Raw genomic sequence first — 24,169 nt, 5'->3', positions numbered from 1 at the left:
AATTACTTATCTTTGCACCTCAGTTTCCTCGTTTGTACCCATCTCATTGTGCTGTTGTGAAAATTAAATGGTTTAGTACATGAAAAGTGCTTAAACCAAGTATTTGGTGTAAAGTGAGAGTTGGATAGAAGCCATCATTACTAACCACCTGGGGAAACTTCTACTGGATTTGGTGTCCAGGCATCCAACTGGAAAGGCCTGCTTGGGAGTGTCTTGTCAATATAATTTGCATAACGGTTGAGGTCTTGCTGACGTCAAGGTCTCCTTGCAGCTCCAGGTCAGATATAGTCCTGGAAATAGTTCCTGTCACACAACAGTCCCACAGTCACCCCACCAATCTTGCTTCCTACCCAACTCCTAAAGCACCAGGAAGTGAAACAAAGCCCCGTGCTTCCAACTCACCCTTGTCCCTCTCATCCTATCCCCCAGGGTTCCACTTCCTCCTCTTCCTCCTTTTCACCTTCCATCTCCTATCCTAAACAGCTCCCAGAATGGGGACTAGAGGTGGGAAAAGCATGGAAGACATACAAAAGTGAGGTGAGCTCCCCTACCCTACCCCCAATTTCCTTATTTCATGCATATCTTTCTCAGAAGGCAAACCATTTCTCACTCAAACTGAGATAACTTCTCTGAGGCTAGAAATGTTTTATCCCAAGGGTGGATTTACCACAGAGTCACATTTGAATCAAAAATTTCATTGGGCAGTTTTGAATAGTCCTAAGGGAACGGAGACCTCTGTCGAGGGTAAGTTTCTCAGAGAAAAAGGGTCAACCTCTTGGAAAGGCTTCGGGAGCCATCTGTGTGGTCATCCATGGCCTCATTCTGACGTCCAGATTGTCCTGGGACCCTCCACTGGGGTGGGGACAGTCCCAGATTTGGGCCACCCTCCACTCCCACACCCAACCTCACAGTCTCAGCTGTTTCATTGAATGTTGCATCAGGGATGGTGATGAAATCAGTATCAGCGGATTTTACCCATGGATGCAACAGGCTGAAGGACCAGCCAGGGTCACTGACACAGTGCACCTTCAACTACCCAGAACCCTGGACTTTCTAGCCACGGTGAAGGGCTTGGTGCTGGAATATCTCCAGTTGGATTTCTAGATGTCACTTACACACTGATGTCCCCTACCCCCAAATCACCTGAATCCCACAGAGCCCAAGAAACTTGGGCCGCTAAGGTTGAGGAATCAGATGGTTCTTAGCAACAGTTCTTTCCTCCCAACAGCCCCCCTAGCCTCCAGAGTGAGGCCTGAAGTGAGGAGCAGTAATACCTTATACTGAACAGATGTGGCTTCCCAGTTCACAAAATGTCTCATGTCCATTCTCTCCTAGTGAAAATAATACCTCCCGACAGAGAAAAAGCCCCCTTATTCTTGGATTGAGGGCATCAGGTGGGAACCAGCTTCATTCCAAACTGATCTTGCCATCCTATTGGGAGATAAATGAATGCTTCTGTTTTGGTTTTTACTCAGGCAGGAGGTGAGGAAATTAGGTTTGAAGGGAGGGCTAATATAGCTTAGAGACACAAAAAGATGAGGGAAAGGTTAAACAGGAAGGAACTTGAGACTAGATTCATTTAAATATTTGCTGTTTCCACCCCTCCCCCTGTCTTCGGCCACTTTGATTCCTGGAGAGCATTACACAGAAGTCTCATCCCAGGCCTCCAGCCACAGCCACCACACGACTCATTTCCCCTGGAACTGAGGCTACTTACCTGGGCTCCCCACGGAGGGGGATGATGCAGGAGGGGAATCCCACCTGCTGTGAGTCACCTGCTAGTATAAAGGGCGGGTCTCACAATGCAGGGACCTTAAAAAGAGACTGAGACAAGGGGAGAAAGTCTACAGGAAGCAGCTCAGAACCACGGTGAACAAGAGAGAACCAGACGCACAGAACAGAGAGAATCAGATTCAGAGCAAGGGGAAGTGGACAGAGGTTCCACAGGGACTGCAAGGCACGGAGCCAGCCAGATTGGAGAGGCAGGCAACGAGATGCTGGGGAACAGAGTTGTGCTGCTACTGCTACTGCTGCCCTGGACAGCTCAGGGCCGGGCTGTGTCAGAGGACAGCAGCCCTGCTTGGGCTCGGGGCCAACAGCTCTCACAGCAACTCTGCATGCTAGCCTGGAGTGCACACCTACCAATGGGACATGTGGTGAGTGCCAGCCCCTAGAGCCTATCTGAGCTCTCCAAGGCTATCGTGGAAGATACTGTGGCCTGGGGTGGAAGCTGGAGGGTTGAAAGCCGTCAGGGGTAAGAGAGAACAGTGGCTGAGAAAACCCCTGAAGAAGGGATCCAGGGAGAGTAAGGGCCAAAAGGTCCAGGTAGGATTTGAGAGTACTTATTTCTTTACTCTTCCCACCCCTCCTCCATTTCAGGATCTACCAAGAGAAGAAGGAGGTGATGAGACTACAGATGATGTCCCCCGTATCCAGTGTGAGGATGGCTGTGATCCACAAGGACTCAGGGACAACAGTCAGGTACAAAGATGAGGCTGGGCCCCAAGGAAGAGGGGACTGGAGACAGAGCTGGATACCATGGTGAATTAGTAAAAGTTGTATCTGTCCTTGTCTATTCAGCCTGCTGTAATAATAAACCATAGACTCAGTAGTTTATAAACAGACATTTATTTCTCACAGCTCCGGAGGCTGGAAGTCTGAGGTCAAGGTGCCAGTGCAGTTAAATGAGGGCCCTCTTCCAGATCAGACTTCTTGTCTCCTCACATTGTGGGAAGGAGTAAGGAGTTCTGTGGGTCTCTTTTATAAGACCAATAATTCCATTCATGAGGGCTGCATCCTCATGACCTAGTAACTTCCCAAAAGTCCCACTTCCTACCACCACCACACTGAGGGTTAGGATTACAACATATGAGTTTCACAGGGACGCAAACATTCAGATCACAGCCATGTCTTAAGAATGGCAAATATCAGGTGAGTCTTTGGTGGAGTAATTACAAGTGATCTGTTTTCTTTTATTTTGATTTTGGCTGAGCTGTGCTGTGCCCACCCAGGGATCAAACCCATTGCCCCTGCAGTGGAAGCGTGGCATCTTAACCACCGGACCGCCTGGGAAGTCCCCGTATCTGTCTTCTTTCATGGCTTTCTTTTCTCCCCAGTCCTGCTTGCAAAGGATTCATCGAGGCCTGGTTTTTTACGAGAAGCTTCTGGGCTCAGATATTTTCACAGGGGAGCCTTCTCTATTCCCAGATGGCCCTGTGGACCAGCTTCACGCCTCCATACTGGGCCTCAGGGAACTCTTGCAGGTATGAACTAGGGACCTGGAGGAGAGGGGCTTGCAGGTGTCAGAGACAGTGCCTGGGGATGGGGGTGGGGTGAATGATTTAGAGTCCTCTCTGATTGTGTCCTGTGTCCTTTCAGCCCAAGGGTCACCACTGGGAAGCTGAGCAGACTCCAAGCCCTATTCCCAGCCAGCCATGGCAGCGCCTCCTTCTCCGTCTCAAGATCCTTCGAAGCCTCCAGGCCTTTGTGGCTGTAGCTGCCCGGGTCTTTGCCCACGGAGCAGCAACTCTGAGCCCCTAAAGCCAGCAGCTTAAGGATGACACCCAGACCTCCATGGCTCAGTAATGTTAAGATCAATCTATCAACCTAGACACCTGTGAGCCAATGAGTTCATCGGTCCATTAATTTTAATGAGACTTATTCTGTTGAAAAATTACCAAAACTGACTGACTTATGATGTTGACTCAGGAGAGGCTGAATATTTATTATATGGGAAGGGAAATTTTGGGATTATTTATAGTGGCAGGAGCTTGGGGATGAGGATTATTTATTATATTTATACTGAATTATGTACCTTTTTCAATAAAGACTTATTTATGTGGATCTCTAAGTCTAGGCTTGTCAGTAAAAAGAAACAGAATGGAAAAATAGAGTCAAAGCACTATAAAATGCATCCTTCTGTTCTGCAGGGCTATGGTGGAAAGGGGTCTTACCTTGTGACCCCTTGGTATATAGAGTAACTGGGATCTTTTTGGCCATAATCCCTGCTAAGGCTGAGCAAGCTGAATGAGGTTACAAGGGACTGCAATTGGGAAGTATCGTTCCTATGCGTGGCCCTCTCTTGCTCCTTGACCCAGGGCTTCCTTCCCTGCTTTCTTGGCCAACAGTCAGAGCTGTTATGAGCAGAAAGGGCATTCCAGAAAGATGAAATGAGCACCAGGTTAGTCTTATCAGTCACTAAAATGTTGAAAGCCTTCCATACTGGAAAGAAGCCACTGCCCTGAGCCATACAGGAACCTCCTAACTGTCCTGGCCTGCCCTTGAATGCCTGTACCTCCCAGCACAGCAGGCAGCCTCCAGGCTCCTAGTCGGAGCCATGGGTAACATCTCTTCTGATTCATTGCTGCCTCTCCCTCACCCATATTATGCTTCTCCCTCACATTCCCCCAGGGTTAACCCAGTTTAGAAGGGGCACATGCCTCATGTCCATCCTTGGAGAGCAGTGTCATGATGTGAGGGGTAGGAGGGCAGATGCACAGAAAGATCTGAGGAAATGTAGCTTCTAGTAGTCAGAAGGGCTCAAGGGCCCATCTGCATAGAAGTGGCTGGGGCTGAAGACGTCAGCTTCATCCATGGTGTTCTGGCAAGGCAATAGTGGATCACCGTTTGGCATGATTTCTTCAATCTTCATGCTGTTCCTAAAGACTGGATCATCCAGAGAAAGAAGTCAGGCCCTGATCTCAGAGTAGGAGTTCCCAAACCAGCAGGGAAAGTGAGAGAGGATGGCAGCAGAGGCCTAGATAGGGCCTGAGGGGGGCATTAGGTGGGTTGGGGGAGGCATGTATATTTCCTAATGAAATGAATTGCAGGGAAATCAGCCTTTCTCCAATGAGGAGCTTAGAACATAGGCTTTTTCTATTGCGAGTGAGGGAGGGGAGTTGGGAAAGGCAATGTGTCCTCTCTTCCCTGGTTGCACATCATCACTTACTTTCCATGTCCTCAGTGTTCAAGTGTCTCAGATCATAGGGCAAATCTGGTTCTGGCATGGCCTGTACATCGAGCTCTGGAATAGGCTCCAGCTGCAGTTGTGGTCCTGGGTGTGGTTCTAGGACTCCCTGTGACACCTCGCCTAGTGTGCGCTCCAGCGTGCGCTCCAGTGTGTGCTCCATGCTCAGATCCAATCCTGCCTCCAGCAGTGGCTCTAAGTCCAGGCCTGGCCCGTGCTCAGGCCCTGATGTGAACCCTAATGACTCCAGCTCTGGCTCCAACTTGAGCTCCGGCAGTTGCTGCAGCTCATCCACCTGTCTGGATACCCAATACAGACAAAAGAGCAGGGCTCAGTTGTTTAGGTGAAGTGGGGAATGGCAGAGAAAGCAGAGGCTATCCTTCTAGTCTAAAAAGGCAACAGAGCAGAGGGCTTAAGACCATAGGCTCTGGAATTAGGCTTACTAGAGTTTAAATCTTATCATTTACTAGTTGGGGGACCTTAGGCAAAATGACCCAACCTCTCTGAGCCTAAACAACCATACTTCAGAATAATTGAGAGGCAGGAGGATGGTTAAAATCAGGGCTCTGGAATTTGAGAGACCTGGATTACTGATTAGCCATGTACCTGAGGCATGACACTTCACCACATTAAACCTCAGGTTCCTCAACTGAAAACAGTAATAACAGTATTTTCTGCCTCACAGGACTGTTATGAAGTCAGTAAATAAGAAAAAGAACACAAAGCTTTTAGCCCAGTGCCTGGCACATAATGAATTTTCATTAACTGTGGCTATTACCATTTCTGGCTTGGCTGGGTTCTCATAAGGATTAAATGGAAAAAAAAAAAAAACACCATGTTCTAAAAGAATCTAGTACTATGCTTTGCATTAAGTAGATGTCCAATAACATTAGTGATGATGATGATTATTGTCAGGGAACCCCCATGGAGACAACCTAGGGATGGCAGCAGGAAAATAGAGGCTAAAAGGGTAGGAGAAAAACCCCCAGAGGGCTGGGGAGCCTGGGTTGGAGGAGAGAAGGCCGAGGAGACCAGAACTGGGCAGGTCTGGGTCACTATATTAGCCAAAAAGGGTTAAGGAAGGTGGGCAAAGAGTTCATATCTCACCTGTTAGAGACAAAAATGAGCTTATGTTTCAGGTATTTCTTCCGCTCCTCAGGATTAACTACGGGGGACAGACACAGGAGGCAGAGGAGGTCAGTGGATTGGACACACTGCCCCAGGGTCCTCTAGTGCAGATGGTCCTACTGACTGACTAGCAGCGTCCCACAGACAAATCCCTTCCCCTCTCGGATGTCGGTTTTCCCATCTTGAAATGGAAGAGCTGCATTTATGGATGCCTGTGGACCCCTGCACTCTACCAGTGAAATGTATCAATGGTTCTCACTTTTCTCCTGGGAGTAGCAACCAAAAGCCTCATCCCGGGGGATTCGCGGGTAGAGGAAGCGCAGTGGGTTCTCGGGTATGTTCTCCTCTGTGAGCATCTGGTACTGGCTGATGATCTTCGTCAGTGGGAGTGACTGCAGCACCTCCTTGGTGAAGGGCTGCACAGAGTTGATGAGCACCTCGTCTAGAGAGCAGATGTAGGAACAGGTAGGCTTGAGAGGAGAGGCTGGGCCCGAGGGCTTCCCACCCTGGCTGCCCAACCCCAAATCTGCCAAGGGATTTGGGACAGAGCCAGGGAAGCCAAGGGCAGTAGAGGGGAGGAAAGGAGAGGCTGAGGGAACGGTAGAGCTGCTGACCATCATCTTGGTGTTCCACCCAGGAGCAGGTAATGCCCCCCTCCAACGTTTCACTGAAGCGCAGCAGGAAGGTGCCAGAGACAGTCTTCTTCAGCAGCCGGCGCACCTGGTTCCGGCTCACAAAGCCCATGATACGTCTGCAGCGTAGAGAGCAGCTGTGAGGTCCTGCTGCTTCCTACTCCTCTTGTAGAGGGACAGAGTGCCAGGGCTGGGCCCCAGTTCTGCCAACCTGTTGCAGACTGTTTTGTGTTGGCCAAGTCATTTCATTTGACCAACAGTATCCACCTCCCAGGGCTGGAAGAGGTGTGAAGCTTCAGTGAGATCACACAGATGAAAAGCACCTTGTAAAAGGCAAAGTGCTGCCCAAATGGGCAGGCAGTTGTGGTGGAAAGTGCACAGGGGTGGGGTCAGACAGCCCTGGGTTCAGACCCCGACTGTCCCCCTGGTATAACTCCCTTAATCTCCCTGAGCCCTCACTTCCTCACTTGAGGGTGGCAATACCCACCACGCAGCAGGGCTGAAATTACATGAGAGAATTCATCAAGAGCACCCAGTAGGCTCTGGAACACAGTGGATGCCTGACAGATGCAGGCTAGGAGATTGCCACTGCCATCGGGAGTGGGTGTGACCCCACAGCGAGTTTTGTACTCTCCCTCTATCTGCCACATGAGGGCGCACAGAGTCCACTCTCAAGCCCAGAAAAGCAGCTGGGCCTGAGGGAGTGGAAAGAGGGAGACTGACCAAGGCCTTACCCATCCTTCCAGAGATCCTTCAGGTGGTCATGTATCAGGTCCAGAATCTTGTCGAGCCATGTCCAAAACGGTAGCTTGCCAGGGGGACTCTCTCGCTGAAGGAGGAATGGCAAGGCAGAAAGAGGTGCAGAGCTGCCCCGAGAGTGGAGAGCGGGGGGTGGGGGAAGGGCTAGTAACTGGACGGGCCCAGGGGCCAGCTGCAAGGGATGTAGGGAATTACCTTAATGAAGTCAACCCAGGACAACCCTTCAGTCTTGGAGTTCTGCCCTGTGGGAGGACAGTTCAAGATGACGGAAGGAGGCAAGGCCAAAGGTCCTGGGACAGAAAGGACGGAGGGCTGGGGCAGACAGAGGCTAGGGAAAGGCTGACAGAAAAGAAGTATTGGTACCAAACAGCTTGTCCCTCAGCATGCCTAGCTGGTCTGAGTCGAGGCCTCGATTAACATAGGAGGAGAATTGCCAGCTGAGAGCAGGGCCCAGCAAGTTCCATGGGGCCTTCGGGGGGTTGGAGAAGAACTGCTGATCCTGCAGAGGTGGGAGGGGACAGGGTGGCTCAGAGCAGTGCCCTCAAACCAAGCTCCACGCCCCTCCCCGCCTCCCTTCAACTGTGGGCCCCACCTCCTACCTGGGGGTTTGAGCTGAGCAGATTGAACCAGAGAACAGAGGCCCAGGCAATTGAGAGTTGGTTCATGTTAGAAATAATCACCACAGGGAGGGTGTCCGTCTGAGGAGGAGACAGAAATCACCAGCGAGGGATGTGAGGTTTCCAACTGCAGACGTTTGGTAAGGGTCTGATCCCAGCCTACCCTGAATGGTTTCTGCTTAACCCCTCCTTATGTCTCCCCACAAATGCACTTCATTTTCACTCACTGTCAGCTCCTGCTTCAGACCCTGGAAGGTGTATTTGACTGTGAAGCTAATGATGTGCAATTCCTCTGTAACGGACAGCAGCCCCTGGGACAACAGAAGACTCAGTGATCAGAGTGCCCTCTGGCAAGTTCCTCCTGCCCCCTAACCCTCTGTCCAGGCCTCACCTTACTGTTGCCTTTTCCTGAACCCCCTGAACGCTGCTCCACCAGAGTCTGTGAATGGAAGGGAGGGAGAAAGAATGCCAGAGAAGAGACCGCAGGGACCCTGGAACCCCAGCTTTGCCCTCAGGACTTCCCAGGGCCTGGGAACTTCCCCCAGTCTGTTCCATTGCACTACAAGCTTAAAACAGCATCCCTCTGGGACTTCCCTGATGGTACAGTGGTTGAAAATCCGCCTTCCAATCGACATGGGTTTGATACTTGGTCTGGGAACTAAGATCCCACATGCTACAGGGCAACTAAGCCCACGTACCACAACTAGAGATCCTGCAGCCACAGCAAAGATGCCGTGTACCGCAACTGAGATCCAGTCCAGCCAAATAAACAAAAATAAATACTAAAAAAAAAGCATTCCTTCTTAACCACCTTACCAGGTAGCCGAAGTCCCAAATTAAGCCCTGAGTCTGGCCTTTCTCGGGGGTCAAAGTTTTCTGGTTTGAGGTCAAAATGTTGAACTTCCGGAAGCTGTTCCAAGGAAAAAGAAGATATATGGAGGTCAGTAGCAGAGTTCGGTAGGAAAACAACAGAAGTTCCACTTCATTAAGACCTCCCCTCTCCTTTCTCTGTCTGTGCACCACACAAATCACCCTCCTCCTTGTCTGTGTCCCCATCAGGGCTGTCACACGTGACTGTGTAGCTCATGCAGTGCACACAGTCGGCAGCATCCTTGTTAGGTACCTACCCTTGTGACTTGGGAGACTTCCTAAAAAGAAAAAAAAATCATTAGGAAGCAAAATAATGTGGAAGTAAGGGATTTAGTCTTTGGGGTCAGACAGACCTAAGTTCAAATAGCTCACCAGTTATATGGCTTGCACTAGAGACATAAATTCTCTGAAGTTATTTCTTCATTTGAATAGTGCATTGATAATATCTAACTCCTGGGGCTCCTGTGACAATTTTAAATTGGGTACTTGACAAGCTACACGTCACATAGTAAGGACTCAAAAGGGATGAACTATTTCTATGAGGTAGTAATGGAAGGGGAAAGAACACAGCCCTAGGGCCTGGTTGTGACCGGTAGCTATCTCCTCCACTCCATCATCCCATGTCCTGGGCGCCTCTTGGTCCCACCCTTCACCTGCCCCAACTTACCTGTCAACGGAGACTTCCGCAGTCAGTGATTCATTGCCTTCTTGGAGTCTCACTAGCAGCCTGGAGGAGAGGGAGGTAGATGGGGTAAAGTGGTCAACCTCAATCTCCTGGATAGAACAGATGTTTAAAAAAGATAAGGGAAGAGATGAGAAGAGGTAAGTGGACCAAGGGGAAATGAGAGAAGAAACAGCTCAAAGTGAGAAGATCTGAAAAGCCAAAGAGCACACAGCGTCAGGGCTGGAAAAAGGAAGCAGGAATGAGCTCTGAGACGCCAACCTTGTTCGGACGGTGAACTTGCTCCCTGTCTTGAGGATGAGGGGTCGATGAAGAGTTTGGGGCATGCAGGGCTGACTTTCTACTACAAAGGCTCTGGAGAGATGTGGAGAGAATATATAGAGGTCAGTATCTGTAAGAATGGCTCCCTTGGTCCTTTCCCTCTGGCCTCCCTGAGGGGTCCTTTCTTGGCCTCCAGACCTGTGAAGCAGGCGCTGCAGCAGCTCTGTGACCTGCGCCTCCCGCAGGTCCACCCCTTCATTCAGAGGGTCCCCCTGATAGGAGACCATGTGACTCAACTCCTTCAGCTCCTTCAGCAGTTGCCGCAGGTGAAACAACAGCTTCGCTCCATCTGTGAACCTGGGTAATGACATAATCCAAGGAAGAAAGAATCATGAGTTTCCTGGAACCCCCAAACAGGCTCCAAAAGCTCCCCTTTAACTATGTGGAAAGTCATAAACTGATTGGGACAAAAAAAGAATCCAGGAAGTGTATGAAAGATTATTCAACACTGTTCATAATGCAAGGAATGAAAATGAAAACCACTTTCACATATAAAAGCAGTAATTCATTAACATAATAAAGCTAACATATGATGCTTGATCTCTACTTTTTTTTAAAGTGTTTTACACATCTTCATGCATTTAATTCTTAAAACAACCCTATGAGGTAGGTCCTATTTTATCCCTATTTTATGGAGGATAAAGCTGAGGCACAGAAAGAGTAAAGCGACTTGCTCAAGGTCATAAAACTAGTAAAGAATGAAGTTGTATGTGGTCCCAGGCAGTCTGGGTGGACAATCCATGCTTTTAACTTCTATATTTTACTGTTTTTATGATAAGAAATAATAACAATAGACAATGTGGTAACAGGAAAACAATCATCCACTATATAAAAGCAAACAGACTGGGATAGCAGTTTGGAACTATTTTTTAAAAAGCCTCAAAAATGTACATATGCTTTACAGTATTCCATTTCTAAGATACACCCTAAGGAAATAATCAAACAAAAGGACAGACAGATGGTCATAGTTCATGGCTTTGTTATCTGTAATAGAAGAATTAGAAACAATTGGTACTGGGTATATATGTGGTGGTAATTTAGTCTCTAAGTCATGTTCAACTCTTTGAGATCCCAAGGTATAAATTATGTTATAGTTACATCATGGAATACTATGCAACCATTAAAAATAATGATAAAATAGGTGGAAATTTTTAACATGGAAAATGTCCAAAATAAATTAAAAAATATAAGATAGTATACATATATGATATAATCTGATTTCTGTTTAAAACAGATATATATTTGTGTATATGCATAGGGAAAATCTGAAAAAATGTATTCAAGAGCATTAACAGTGGGTACCTCTGCATGATCAGATTATGCAGAGGGATAATTTTTACTTTTTTTTCCTCTTTTCAGTAGCCAGAAATTTTTTCAATTGGCATATATTTACGATCAGAAAAAGCAATAAAGCTCTTTGTATATAAAACAATGAAACAAAAGAACAACACAATAACAGCACCACCACCAAAAAAAGATATATTCTCTAACCCAGGAATATCACTTCCAATAACTTACAGAAATAAATTAGGGTTGTAAATAAAGATGTAACTATGAGGTTATTTCCAGAGGAGGAAAAGGCAACACACTCAAGTATTCTTGCCTGGAAAATTCCACGGACAGAGGAGCCTAACAGGCTACCGTTCATGGGGTCACAAAGAGTTGGACATGACTCAGCATGCATGCAAACACACAAGAGGTTATTTACTGTAGCGCTGTTTAAAACAGTGAGAAATCAAGAATTCCCTGGCAGTCCAATGGTTAGCACTTCCACTGTAAAGGGAATGAGTTTGTCCTTGGTCACGGAACTAAGATCCCACAAGCCAGCACAGCACAGCCAAAAATAAAAAAAGCAAGAAATCACTCACAGGCCATAGTTTGCCAATCCTGCAACTGTAATTTAAATACTTATCCTGTACCCTAAACCCTATACACCTGTTTTCAATTTACCTGAAAGTTGTGGTATATTTTTATGTATTTATTTATTAACTTTCAGCTGCACCACATAGCATGCAAGACCTTAGTTCCCTGACCAGCGATCGAACCCATGCCCTCTGCAGTGGGGGGCACAGTCTTACCACTGGACCGCCAGGGAAGTTCCCTGTGGTGTATTTTTAATAGATTAAGTTATAATAAATTTTCTCATGAGAAAATATTTAAATAATAGGTATCTTTCAAATCAAATGTATTGAAGGACACGTTAGCTATTTTTTTTAACATCACAATAGATAATATAAGATAGTTTACTAAAAAACAATAGCAAGAAATTAAAAGCAACCCGAATATCCAAATATAGGAGTTTATTAATTAAATTATATTACTCCCATAAAGGGAACTATGACACATCTATTAAAAGTATCATGGGTAGGGACTTCCCTGCTGGTTACGACTCCAGGCTTCCACTGCAAGGGGCATGCATTTGATCCCTGCTTGGGGAACTAGGATCCCACATGCCATGTGGTATGGCCAAAAAAAACATATCACAAGTAAATATTATATACTGCTAAGTTAAAAAAACAAACTCACAGGTCTCAAAGTAGTTTGAACTGTATGTTTCAATTTTTGTTTAATAATATTATAGTAGCTACAACCGGATATTAAGGTAACAGGTGATTTTCTTTTCCTTTTTTTGCGGCATTATATTCATTGCACTAAAAAAAGGTAAAAAGATATTTCTCTGGTGATTAAAGAGGCAGGAAAAATTGGACTGTAGATCAATTCATTACCTTCACCAAAGCAAAGACTGGGCTCTGGGCTTGCTGGGTGGTAAGAATGAAGAGCAGAGTGTAGCTGCAGTCAGACAAGGGAGCTGAGGTCATTCTGGGGAGTAGAGACTAAGGAGGGCGGTGTCTCTTGTCATATACAGGCCATTGTGTGTATACTCAGTCACTCAACCGTGTCTGACTCTTTGTGACCCCACAGGCTGTAGCATGCCAGGCTCCTCTGTCCATGGGATTTCTCAGGCAAGAAAATGGAGTGGATTGCCATTTCTTCCTCCAGGGGATCTTCCCGACCCAGGGACTGAATGCGTGTCTCCTGCATTGCAGGCGGATTCCTTACCACTGAGCCACTGGGGAAGCTCATTCAGGGCATTATAATCTACAAAGCACAGGTTAGGACTAGGGATAGGTGAGCGTGAGGTTGGGGAGGTGCCTCTTACCACTTCTCCAGCTGTTCCAACCCTCCGACAGGGGGCGCTCCAATGCAGGCCTTCTGCTGCTGGACTTTCCATTCTTCCAACTTGGGCAGCAATAGCTCAATTAAGGTAGTTAACTGGCCTAGCAGTGCTTTGGAGGCATCCAGCACCTCCTATGGAAGACATAAAGTGAGTACTGAGAGCCTCTTACTGTTACCTTCCACCATCCAACTAGGCATGAAGAGACAAAGAAACCAAGGCCAGGAAGCCAGGGCTCCCAATGCCTCATTTTCCCCAGCTCCCTGCTGCCCACTCCTTCTGTCCTCCGACTCCCACCTTCCTCTGTCTGTCCAGTTCATTGAGTGTTTCCTGAAGAATGTTCATCTGTCTGGTCTGACGGGGGTCCAGAGAAGGAGTCCTCCCTGGATGGCAGGAGAGGGAGGGAGACAAGTGCTCAGACCTAGGGCTCCTCCCTCTCTGCTTCCTGACCCAGACCTCAGTTAGAGTCAGGAGAGGGGAGTTTGAAAGGGAGAAGGAGGGGAACCAAGCAAAGCATAGGCACCTCTGGGCCCTCAGGCAAATTCTGCATCATCTTGCTAGAACCAGAAGCCCACCAATTGGCCAAGGCAGTTTCCCAAACACCTCCTCCAACATTCACCAGCTATCCCTTGGTTTATATCACTACCCTAACCTATACGACATACCCTGGCACTTTCAGCATTGCATGGCAGCAGGACTATAACCAGCAAGATGCAGCCACAAGTGATTACCACTTACTGGGACTTTTCCCTTCTGCTCTACTCTACCCTCGGCCTCCCAGTAGGCACCCCACCCCTCAAAGTGCTTTCTACCTGATTTCTCGATATTATATCGGAAACAGAAGACATCCTGCTGGTCTTTCAGTTGGCTGATGGATTTCACCAGCTTCTGCAGAAGAAATGAGACCCCAGTGAGGCTGCCTCCATGAGAGGAGGCAGATTGAGTTCTGCCCGCCCTGGCTCTTGCCACGTCTACCAACCTCCTTCATAGCCTGTAATTTCAGGATCCGGGAATCAAGTTCATGCTGCTGGCTCTCCCCAGGTGCTTCAGGGGCTGGCTCTTGTTGCTCCTGAAATAAAAGGCTATGAGTACATTTCAACTCTGATATGTCACCCCTAAAATCCAGACCTGAAATTAAACCACAGGATGTGGAGAGATCTTGTTCTGAGGCAAATTTCCTGAGTCCTTTGCATGGTCCCTCTCTACTCCAGGAGCTTTTCAACCCACCACCAAATTGTTCTCACCAGCTGAGCCCTCTGAGCCCAGGTCAGAATTCTTTTTTCTTCCAGAAGGAGATTAAAGATCATCTCAGCCAACTGGGTAGAGCCAGTGGGAAGGGCCTGCAGTAGGAAAAGAGGAAAAATTGATAGAACTCAACTGCCATCAATGAATTACCACCTCACACCCTCCCCACTGGTGGCCTCGGTATTCTCCCATTCCTCAGGATCCCAAGCCCTACGCCCTTTCACCACTGCTTCCCCAAACCCTAGCCTCTTTCTAATAGGATCATCTAGACTCTGCCCTTCTCTCTTCCAGGGATCCCCTAAATCCAGACTCTGTCCTTTCCCCCCCAAATCTTCTCCTGTCCCTTTGAACCCCCAGGTCCTGTTCCACGTTCCATATCCAGAAAAGTCCTCCTCTTCACTCAGCTCCCATTCCTACTTTGTTATCCCCCGCTCCTCTGAATACCTGAATGTCCCGATAGAATTTTCGCAAGTTGTGCTGTAGCAAAAAATACTCAGAGTCTTGGCTGCATCGGCCACACTCAGAGTTGAGTTGGTCCAAGAAGTGGAAGAATAGCATATTAGCCATAGCAGCATCATTTCCCAGTGCAGCTTCCTGCCTGGGGACCAGGAAGAACAAGGATGAGTTTGTCTGCAGGACTGGTACTATTTTGAGGCCTTTCAACCCCTTCCAGGTGTCTCCAGGATGCTGGGGACCCAGGAGAAAGAAATCACTCTCTTCATCGCCCCGATTCCCAGAAGGCCTCACCAGTTCTGATCTTCAATCCAGACAGCCAAGTGCTGTCGAACATCCATTGGCAGGAGGCTATTTGAGTAGAGCTCATGCAGCTGATCCTGAAACGGGCTGTCAAGGTTCTGCAGCATCTCCCACTGCGCCATTTGGGGTCTGAGCCTGAAGGATGTAGATTCCCAATTGGAAATTTTGCTGGACTAAATCATCCACAGTCTCATGGTTATTTATTAATACAAATTTTAAAATTAAATCATACCGGCAAGAAAAAAATTAAAGTCTAGACTGATCCCACTTCCAATCTTGGTTCCTTTTCCTCCTCTCCAGAAGTAACCAGTATTACCAGTTTGGTGCATATTTTTCTACGGAGTATTATATAAGAGCTCCAACTTGTAGGCCTTTTTTGTTTCAGTGGTAATTTTCAAACACACAACAAAGTTGAGTGAGTAGTACAAGGTTCATCCATGTACCCGTCAACCAACTTCAACAACCAGTAATGGTACTTCCACAATCTTTATTTCATTTATCTCCCCCAATGAACTTATACATGCATTTGTTTGGTTTTGTATACACTTATGCTGGACCATTTAAAAGTCAGTCTTGAGTTTTTATTTCATCATTATCCCTGCTGCCCCCACACCTTTTACCAGAGGCTGAAACCTCCGTGGAGATAAACTGCTCTCCCAGTTGGAAGGAGGAGCTCCATTCTTTAGCAGATGAATTGGGCAGGGGCTCTACCATTTTAACCCTTTAAATAGAGCTTGACTTTTTAAACTATGTATTTGTATTGCTTTTAAAAAACAAATGACCAGACCTCAGTTCCTAAGGAACTAATCAGCTGGTATTAATAAAGCAAAGTGGCAAGTAAACCGTGAGGTTTAAATATGAAAAATAAAAACAAAAACCTAGCCTTCTTAAATAGATTGCAAACATGGAGGTTAAGGGCTATAAACTCTTCTTTCTCCAGTTATCTATTACTCTTTCAGGTGCACATTTTGTTCTCCATAAGCTTCTCTGAGTTGAATTGTATTTTTTTTTCTTTTGCTGAGGATCAGAAATAACACAGACCATATGCAGGTCAGGAAGCAACAGTTAGAACTGGACATGGAACAGACTGGTTCCAAATAGGAAAAGGAGTACGTCAAGGCTGTATATCGTCACCCTGCTTATTTAACTTCTATGCAGAGTACATCATGAGAAACACTGGGCTGGAAGAAGCACAAGCTGGAATCAAGATTACCAGAAGAAATATCAGTAACCTCAGATATGCAGATCACACCACCCTATGGCAGAAAGTGAAGAAGAACTAAAGAGCCTCTTGATGAAAATGAAACAGGAGAGTGAAAAAGTTGGCTTACAGCTCAACATTCAAAAAACTAAGATCATGGCATCTGGTCCCATCACTTCATGGCAAATAGATGGGGAAACAGTGGAAACAGTGGCTGACTTTATTTTTCTGGGCTCCAAAAACACTGCAGATGGTGACTGCAGCCATGAAATTAAAAGATGCTTACTCCTTGGAAGGAAAGTTATGACCAACCTAGACAGCATATTCAAAAGCAGAGACATTACTTTGCCGACTAAGGTCCGTCTAGTCAAGGCTATGGTTTTTCCAGTGGTCATGTATGGATGCGAGAGTTGCACTATAAAGAAAACAGAGCGCTGAAGAATTGATGCTTTTGAACTGTGGTGTTGGATAAGACTCTTGAGAGTCCCTTGGACTGCAAGGAGATCCAACCAGTCCATCCTAAAGGAGATCAGTCCTGGGTGTTCATTGGAAGGACTGATGTTGAAGCTGAAACTCCAGTATTTTGGCCACCTGATGCAAAGAGCTGACTCATTTGAAAAGACCCTGATGCTGGGAAAGATTGAGGGTAGGAGAAGGGGACGACAGAGGATGAGATGGTTGGATGGCATCACCGACTCAATGGACATGGGTTTGGGTGGACTCCGGGAGTTGGTGATGAACAGGGAGGCCTGGCGTGCTACGGTTCATGGGGTCGCAAAGAGTCGGACACGACTGAGCGACTGAACTGAACTGAACTGAACCTACAGGAGTGGGATGGGGTGGGAGGTGGGAGGGAGGTTCAAGAGGGGACACATATATACCTATGGCTGATTCATGCAGATATATGGCAGAAACCAACACTATACTGTAACGCAATTATCCTCCAATAAAACAAACAAACACACACACACAGACCAAAAAAGTAAAAGTGTTGGCCAAGACGCTAAACCAATGCAACAAGGTCAGATTTCGGGTCTTGGAAGTAGGGGTGTTTCTGGAGTGGGGCATTACGATTGGACCCCTAGGTTGGACAGGAAGGGCAGCAAGAGACAGCTCCTATTTCTACCTGGAAACAGAGTCTGACCCCTCCGGGGTGTACCCGCCCGGACCTACCTTCCATCTGAGGAAAAAACTCGCGCCTCCACCTACACCCCCACGCGCCCTCTCAAGGCCAGTACCTGGTTAGGGTCTCAGACCCAGTTCCCTGCAGTAGCTCCAGTCCAGGCTTCCGGTCGCCAGAAAGCGTTCCGGCACCAGGGCCTCCAGAGACGCCCTCGGCTTCGGCCGGCGTCTCGGACCCGCCCCCTTTCCGCAGGCTTGAGAAAGAGGCAGAGTCTCAGAGCTCGTCACTTCCACAGGGGCGCCTCGGCACCGGCTGCCATTCAGCCAAACGCTTCCCCAGACAGTGAGCTCATTGGCGCCACCACAACTTCTCCTTCCCCCGAGGGGCGGGGCAAGAGGAGCCGAAACCACACCTCCAGCAGCAGCAAATGGTAGGCAAGCTCAAGTAAGCCCCGCCCCGTGCGTGCGGAGGGAGGAGTCCAATTAGCAGAATTGCTCAGGACTGAAACAGCTGATTTCCGAGAATCGGAACCCACTCGGCGGAACCGAGACTTGCCGAGACGTTGAAGGCGTGGATCTAAGAAGCGGAATTGCGACACGTTGGGACGGGAAGGGGAGGGCTTAAGTAACAACAACAATAACAGTGACAAAAGCTTCTTTATTGTTGGTGCGGTGCTAAGCATTAGTACAGCGTATCGTTTTTAATTTCCACGAAACCTATTGAGATGCAAATCATTACCCTCACTTTAGAAATTTAAAAAAACTGAGTTTGCAGAAACAAGTTGCTAGTCAGTGATCACTGAAGCTCTAACAAGTGGAGCCTGAATTCAAAGCCAAATCCTCTGATTCCAAACCACAAATTTTAAAACTCTTACACGTTACAGTACTGCTTTTCTCCTTGATAAGAAATCAGAGATTTGGATTTTGAACACACACATTACAGTTTATCAGAATACGAGATCTAGTCATCGTGTTTACCACCTTCTTTTATTATTTACTTATTTATTTTTGGCCACACCGCCAAAAGGTGAGCAGAAAAAGGTTAGCTCTTCTCATTCCCCTCTTTCTTTGCCTGTTTGTAATCTCAGAACACTTAATCCTGAGCTGGTTATGAATGGTAGTTTATAGAAGGGAAGGAGTCAGAGTAGAGTTCTGCTGGATTAAGTGGACTGGATTGAATTCTCTTTACTCAGAGGTCACCATCTTTTTTTATTTTGGCTGTGCTGCACGGCTTGCATGATCTTAGTTCCCTGACCAGGGGTTGAACCTAGGCCCTCTGTCAGTGAAAGGGTGGAGTTCTAATGGTTGCATCCTACCACCTTCTTTTATATCCCAATATTCCAATATCTAGGATCTAAGCCACAGTTGTTGAATAAGGTCCACCCCAGCATGGATTTGAACTTACTACTTCTGACACGAAAGGGGCCATGATAGTTGTTTCTTTCACTTCGCTCATATCTGAGGTGCTCCGCAAGACCTCCTTGCTGGTCTCTGGTGGAGGGGTGTTTGCCTCTCTCTCATAGTAATACTGGATCAACCGCTGAACCCCAGCCTTCAGTGCAGGTTTAAGTGCAATCCCGATCATTAGTCCTGTGGGTCCCCCTGACGCTCCAGCCATGGCCATCAGAAGATCATAACCCAGATCTATGACCCCATCTCGGCCTCGTTCCTTGGCCATGTCCGAGCAGTTCTGAACAGCATAATACATTGCTGTGCCCAGGTTGTAGAAGGTTCCCACTCCCGGCAACATCTGGACTATACTGTGCACCCTCTGCTCCTGCTCCTGCTCACAGTTTGTGATGGAGGGTGATCGTCGGGCTCTCTGTGGGCCAGGGTTCTCTCTAGCCCACAGCTGCAGAGCAGAGGCCAGAGCATCTACTGACACTCCCCTCCCTGTGCTTCTGCTTTTCTCTAGCTCTTGAAGATGTCTGATGAGGGTCTGTGTAGCATTTACACCCCCACGGCGGTACAGCTGAAGCTGCAGGACCTGTACATCAGCTTGACAACCAGCTTTCTCCAGGGTGATCATCAGTGGCAGGCTTACCAGAAACCTGGGGAGAGGGGCCATCTGAGTGAAGCCAGGGAGGGATTTGGGAAGAAGGATCTGGCAAGACAAGGAGTATGAGGAAGTTAGCGAGGATTCCAAGGGTGAAGGAAGATGTAGTAAGACATCCATCTGGTTTCCAGATGAAATGGCCTTTGCAGCGTGCAGCAGGAAGCAGCAAAGAAGTAGCTCAGCTGGTAACATGATGAGTCTGAGACCATGCAGGTTCGTAACAGAGCGCACTGGAGCAGGGAGAAACCAGAAACATACAAACCGTTTCCTTAAGGGCTGTGATCCAAAAGGAGCCCAGGACTCAGGGCGAACCTCATCTGTTACCTCCAAACTTCTGTTCTTTTTTTAGCTAAAGGACTGAAAAACAGGAAACTCAACCCAATTGTTCCCACCTGACCTTCTCCATCTTCAGATCTTCCTCAGCATGATTTCCACCCATTTACAAGGAATTCCAAATTACCACACAGTCCGGTGATTAAGAAGTGAGACTGCCTTGATGGATTTGGTAGCTCCTCAATCCTGTTCTGCTGACTCCTCTGCCCCATGAAGAGAGCAGATATACTGGCTTTCCCCTAGTATCAGTAAGAGATGTAATCTCTGCAAATATTTGTTCATCTGTTCTGGCTTCTCAAACTTTGTGTGCCTGTTGCACACTTGGCCTCAGTATCTAAAAACTTTGGTATTTGGCATTTCCAACCAGTCCCTGCCACGTTCCCACTTTAGCTCATGATAGAAGCTGGGAGATCCAGAATCAGAAGAGATTAGATGTCTGTGATTCCCTTTTATTTCTCTTTTCAGTTTAAAAATTAAATTAGCAAGTTACAGTGTCTCATTGGGGATTTAGTACAGGTAGATGAATGAGGAAAAAAGTTCAAATACTTCTCATGCTGAGATGTATTACAGGCACAGTATATGCTAACTGAAAGAAAAAATGAAAAATGGAATGTGAAATAAGGACTGAGAGCTACTAAGTGGAGAAGGGCAAGGTTAACACCAGCACTGGGATGAAATAGAGTGTATCTATCCTAAGTAGGGAGAAGGCAATGGCACCCCACTCCAGTACTCTTGCCTGGAAAATCCCATGGATGGAGGAGCCTGGTGGGCTGCAGTCCATGGGGTCGCTGAGGGTCAGACACGACTGAGCGACTTCCCTTTCACTTTTCACTTTCATGCATTGGAGAGGGAAATGGCAACCCGCTCCAGTGTTCTTGCCTGGAGAATCCCAGAGTCATACACGACTGAAACGACTTAGCAGCAGCAGCATCCTAAGTAGTGTCCAACATTTCTGCCTACTTACTATGTCCCATCTTATTTATTTACTTGTCTGTGTTTGGTGTTTGTTCCAGCACTCAGGATCTTTGTTACATTGTGTGCGCTTCTCTCTAGTTGTGGTGCATAGATGAGGGTGTACGGGCTTAGTTAATCTTTGGCATGTGGGATCTTAGTGCCCAGATCAGGGATCAAACCTGCTTCCCCTGCATTGGAAGGCAGATTCTTAACCACTGAACCATCAGGAAAGTCTCTGTCCCATCTTTGAACACAGTCCTGGGAGAGCAGACCTGTCTACAATGTGGCATTGAATATCTGACGTAAAGAATCCGGACAAGTTCCTGAATCAGTTTCTCCATAAAGCACTTCAGAATAGCTGTAGAACATTTTATAAATTATGTTGTCGTCATCCATAGACATTGAGAGGCTCTTAACTTGGGGATGTTTTAAGCTTTTTACCTAATTCTCCAACTAGTTCCCAAGACTCATACTGGCAGTTCTAGAAAATGTTGATAGCAAAAGCTCTGAATTGTGTTACCAGCAACATGGGAGATGGCTTCTCAGCGAATTCAATCACCATCCAAGTTAACTGGCAGACTAGCCAGCACAGAGGGTTGTATTCACCATCATTAATAAACCTCTCAAGGTAAGTAGCTGAGTTTTTTATTTATCCAGGCCTCCCTGGGGGTCCCCCAAGATTCCTCAGAATTACTTTAGCATTGCCAGTGCCTTTTCCTTCATTGTGCTTTTTGCTCTCATGGATAAGGGGTTTGGTCCTTTTTTCCCATCTTAACAAGCTGAAGCTGCAGAATGTGAGCCTCAGGTTGTGCAACCAGCCTCTTCCAGAACCACCTCCAAAGCTAAGTTGGATAGGTGCTCAAGCAGAGGGGCTAAGGAGGGGGCCACATGCAAGAGATGCTGGCAGGTTTTAGGATCTGGGAGAGGGATCTGGTTGGAGAGCAGGTTCAGAGGATGCCCAATCTCTGAGATAGACTGCTGGAAGGTCGGGGCCCCTCCCTAGGTGTTTTTGGGGAAGGAAGCCACTGAGACAGCAAGACAAAGAAAAGGAACAGCGCAGCCTGCATCATGGTGGGTCAGCAGAACAGCCCTGCTGGAAAGAAGCAGGACTCAGAGTGGGAAGTGGGGAAAGGCTTGGGATGAAGAGACTTCAGGACTGGTCAGAGCTTGGAAGTGCCTCAGCCCTTAAAAACTTCAGTTACCCTGAATATACCTCACACCCATAAAGGCTATGGGAGGTCCTCACTGTTTTGAGGAAGAAACAAACCAGAGGAACAAGAAAGTCCAAACATCTTTGCTTTGATATCTTCATGGCTGGAATGACTGTTTTGATTTTTTGGTTGTATCCCACTTTCCTCTTTAACCTAGCCAAAATCACAAGGACCAGAGTGCTGATAGCATCCAAAACAGTGAAGGACGTAGCATGTGCAAATATTTATTCATCTCTTTCCAGCCCAGACTTTGTCCTTCTCACCTTTGTCCTATGCTGACAAATATAGGGCCTTTTCTGTTTTTGGCCCTGCTAGTCCTGCCCCATATCCCTATTGTCCTAAGGTTTTACCCTGGACCTATACATGAGATGAGGGAAATTTCCTCTGTAGATTCTGAAAGGGAGAAGAGGTAAGGTAAAAAGACTGATGATCTCTGGCAAGATTCCCCAAAATGTTTAATGAGTTCTCATTAAAAGGATACATTGGGTGAAATTCTAGGGAAACTGAAAATATTGGTAAGTTGAATGAAATCAGTACAACTTTCACGTCTCACTTTTCTAATTTTAATAGAAAACATTAAAAAAAATCTGTTCATCATCTGGGTAGTAACTCTTTCCATATCTAACCAATACTCCAAAAATTGGGAGTTTAGGTTTAAGCAGTTTCCTCTAGGGTTTAGCAGTAAAGATGGTATCTGATGCCTTCTGAAACTAGTACAGGTTCCTACATATGGTTGTGGTAAAAAGTTTCCTTGGTGTTGTCACTCACTTCTGATAGATAACCAAAAGGAACAGGCCAGAGGGAGGGGCTCAGGGTCCTTCCCTCTTTTTATTTCTTGTAAGGCTTGGAGAACCGCACTCTGAAAAGGACACTCAGGGACAGCCTCTAGTGGACTGACAAAGTTTATTATCCAATTGTGTAGTTTTATAATTTTCAGGGAATAGAGCATAAGGCTGACTTGCACGTAGCCATTCCAGATAAACATTAAAACATTCAAGCATAAAATACAGTTCCTACCGCCCAAGTCATAACATAGCTTTGGCGAAACTCTAAAGGGAGTCTTATCATGAAACAACAGTCCTTGCTCTCAGAAACAGGTGGTCAGAAGGAAGCCTTCGAATGCCTCAAGGCCGGGTATATTGACCCTTCGTCATCCGTTCCCAGCCTTGGGCACTCAGTGAACGCTCATAACCGTTTGTTAGGCTCGTCCCAGCTTCCAACCTTTGTCATGAGTAGAGCAAATACATTTTCAGTATTTGCTTAAAGCCTTCCAGCTCCTCCACAATTTCTCTTAGTTCCCAAAAGTGGCCCCTGATGACTAAGAGCAGATAGAAGAAAGAGGAGGGATTGGTCTGTACAGATACACTACCAAAACTGTAGGAAGTCAGAACTAGGTGCAAAGGGAGGGATCCTACGCTACCTGAAGTTGTTGTTATTGTTTAGTCACTAAGTTGTGTCTGACTCTTTGCAACCCCATGGACTGCAGCCTGCCAGGCTCCTTCTGTCAGTGGGATTTCCCAGGCAAGAATACTGGAGTTGGTTGCCATTCCCTTCTCCAGGGAATCTTCCCGACCTGGGGATCATTGATGCCGCATCTCCTGCATTGGTAGGTGGATTCTTTATCACTGAGCTACCAGGGAAGTCCAGTTACCTGAATTTGCATGTGAGCGTGCTGTCAATTCAGTTGTGTCCAACTCTCTACGACCCTATGGACCATAGCCCACTAGGCTCCTTTGTCCCTGGAATTCTCCAGCCAAGAATACTGGAGTGGGTTGCCATTCCATCTCCCAACGGATCTTCTGAACCCAGGGACTGAACATGCATTTCTTACATCTCCTGCTTTGACATGCGGGTTCTTTACCACTAGATAGAACTTGAGAGCAATTTGCTAAATGAAATGTCAGACTCAGAAAGACATATACCTCATGATGTCACTTATGTGTGGAATCTTTTAAGAAAAATTGAACTCATAGATACAGAGAACAGATTGGTAGTTGCCAGGAGGTGGGGACTGAGCAAAATGGGTAGAGGAAGTCAAAAGGCGCAAACTTCCAGTTAGAAAACTGAGATGTCCTAGGAATGTGATGTACAACATGGTGAGTATAGTTAATAATATTGTATTGTATATTTGAAAGTTGCTA

At 46.9% G+C, this 24,169-nt stretch overlaps 3 protein-coding genes across 4 annotated transcripts; 1 reads left to right on the top strand and 2 right to left on the bottom strand.

Moving 5' to 3' along the window:
• Positions 1 to 1,180: 1,180 nt before the first annotated feature.
• On the top strand, positions 1,181 to 3,843 carry IL23A (interleukin 23 subunit alpha). The gene is made up of 4 exons (XM_069584980.1): positions 1,181 to 2,156; positions 2,380 to 2,481; positions 3,117 to 3,263; positions 3,379 to 3,843. The coding sequence occupies exons 1-4, from the start codon at positions 1,995 to 1,997 to the stop codon at positions 3,538 to 3,540; spliced, it is 573 nt and encodes a 190-aa protein (XP_069441081.1). The 5' UTR covers positions 1,181 to 1,994; the 3' UTR covers positions 3,541 to 3,843.
• On the bottom strand, positions 2,610 to 17,819 carry STAT2 (signal transducer and activator of transcription 2). Its single transcript, XM_069584967.1, has 24 exons — positions 17,591 to 17,819; positions 15,143 to 15,286; positions 14,840 to 14,993; positions 14,395 to 14,490; positions 14,130 to 14,219; positions 13,963 to 14,038; positions 13,448 to 13,533; positions 13,136 to 13,284; positions 10,114 to 10,272; positions 9,916 to 10,008; positions 9,640 to 9,699; positions 9,230 to 9,250; positions 8,919 to 9,012; positions 8,494 to 8,541; positions 8,330 to 8,413; positions 8,085 to 8,183; positions 7,849 to 7,984; positions 7,681 to 7,727; positions 7,461 to 7,555; positions 6,709 to 6,845; positions 6,354 to 6,536; positions 6,074 to 6,131; positions 4,949 to 5,265; positions 2,610 to 4,665 (listed from the first exon to the last, which is right to left on the bottom strand). The coding sequence occupies exons 2-24, from the start codon at positions 15,271 to 15,273 to the stop codon at positions 4,523 to 4,525; spliced, it is 2,556 nt and encodes an 851-aa protein (XP_069441068.1). The 5' UTR covers positions 15,274 to 15,286; positions 17,591 to 17,819; the 3' UTR covers positions 2,610 to 4,522.
• A 293-nt stretch (positions 17,820 to 18,112) lies between these two features.
• Positions 18,113 to 20,102, bottom strand: APOF (apolipoprotein F). 2 transcript variants are annotated; one of them, XM_069584973.1, is made up of 3 exons: positions 19,991 to 20,074; positions 19,855 to 19,887; positions 18,113 to 19,760 (listed from the first exon to the last, which is right to left on the bottom strand). In XM_069584973.1, the coding sequence occupies exon 3, from the start codon at positions 19,720 to 19,722 to the stop codon at positions 18,829 to 18,831; it is 894 nt and encodes a 297-aa protein (XP_069441074.1). In that variant the 5' UTR covers positions 19,723 to 19,760; positions 19,855 to 19,887; positions 19,991 to 20,074; the 3' UTR covers positions 18,113 to 18,828. The 2 variants fall into 2 exon arrangements, with proteins under 2 accessions (XP_069441074.1, XP_069441072.1); XM_069584971.1 differs by lacking the exon at positions 19,855 to 19,887 and having other exon boundaries at positions 19,991 to 20,102.
• Between the last annotated feature and the right edge of the window lie 4,067 nt (positions 20,103 to 24,169).

This window comes from Ovis canadensis, chromosome 3 (genome assembly GCF_042477335.2).
Source record: "Ovis canadensis isolate MfBH-ARS-UI-01 breed Bighorn chromosome 3, ARS-UI_OviCan_v2, whole genome shotgun sequence".
In the NCBI taxonomy this organism is placed as follows: Eukaryota; Metazoa; Chordata; class Mammalia; order Artiodactyla; family Bovidae; genus Ovis; species Ovis canadensis.
Note: the sequence above shows the minus strand (reverse complement) of the source record. Positions and strands in the feature narration are given on the sequence as shown.

Coding starts and splice junctions, on each gene's coding strand:
- STAT2 (XM_069584967.1), bottom strand. CDS start 15,273: ATGGCGCAGTGGGAGATGCTGCAGAACCTTGACAGCCCGTTTCAGGAT. Junction 13,534..13,962: donor ATATAATATCGAGAAATCAG/GTAGAAAGCACT, acceptor CCTGCCATCCAG/GGAGGACTCCTTCTCTGGAC. Junction 5,266..6,073: donor CTCATTTTTGTCTCTAACAG/GTGAGATATGAA, acceptor TTGGGTATCCAG/ACAGGTGGATGAGCTGCAGC.
- APOF (XM_069584971.1), bottom strand. CDS start 20,075: ATGGGGCAGAGGAGTCAGCAGAACAGGATTGAGGAGCTACCAAATCCA. Junction 19,761..19,990: donor CTTAATCACCGGACTGTGTG/GTAATTTGGAAT, acceptor TCCCTGCTCCAG/TGCGCTCTGTTACGAACCTG.
- IL23A (XM_069584980.1), top strand. CDS start 1,995: ATGCTGGGGAACAGAGTTGTGCTGCTACTGCTACTGCTGCCCTGGACA. Junction 2,482..3,116: donor GACTCAGGGACAACAGTCAG/GTACAAAGATGA, acceptor TTTTCTCCCCAG/TCCTGCTTGCAAAGGATTCA. Junction 3,264..3,378: donor GCCTCAGGGAACTCTTGCAG/GTATGAACTAGG, acceptor GTGTCCTTTCAG/CCCAAGGGTCACCACTGGGA.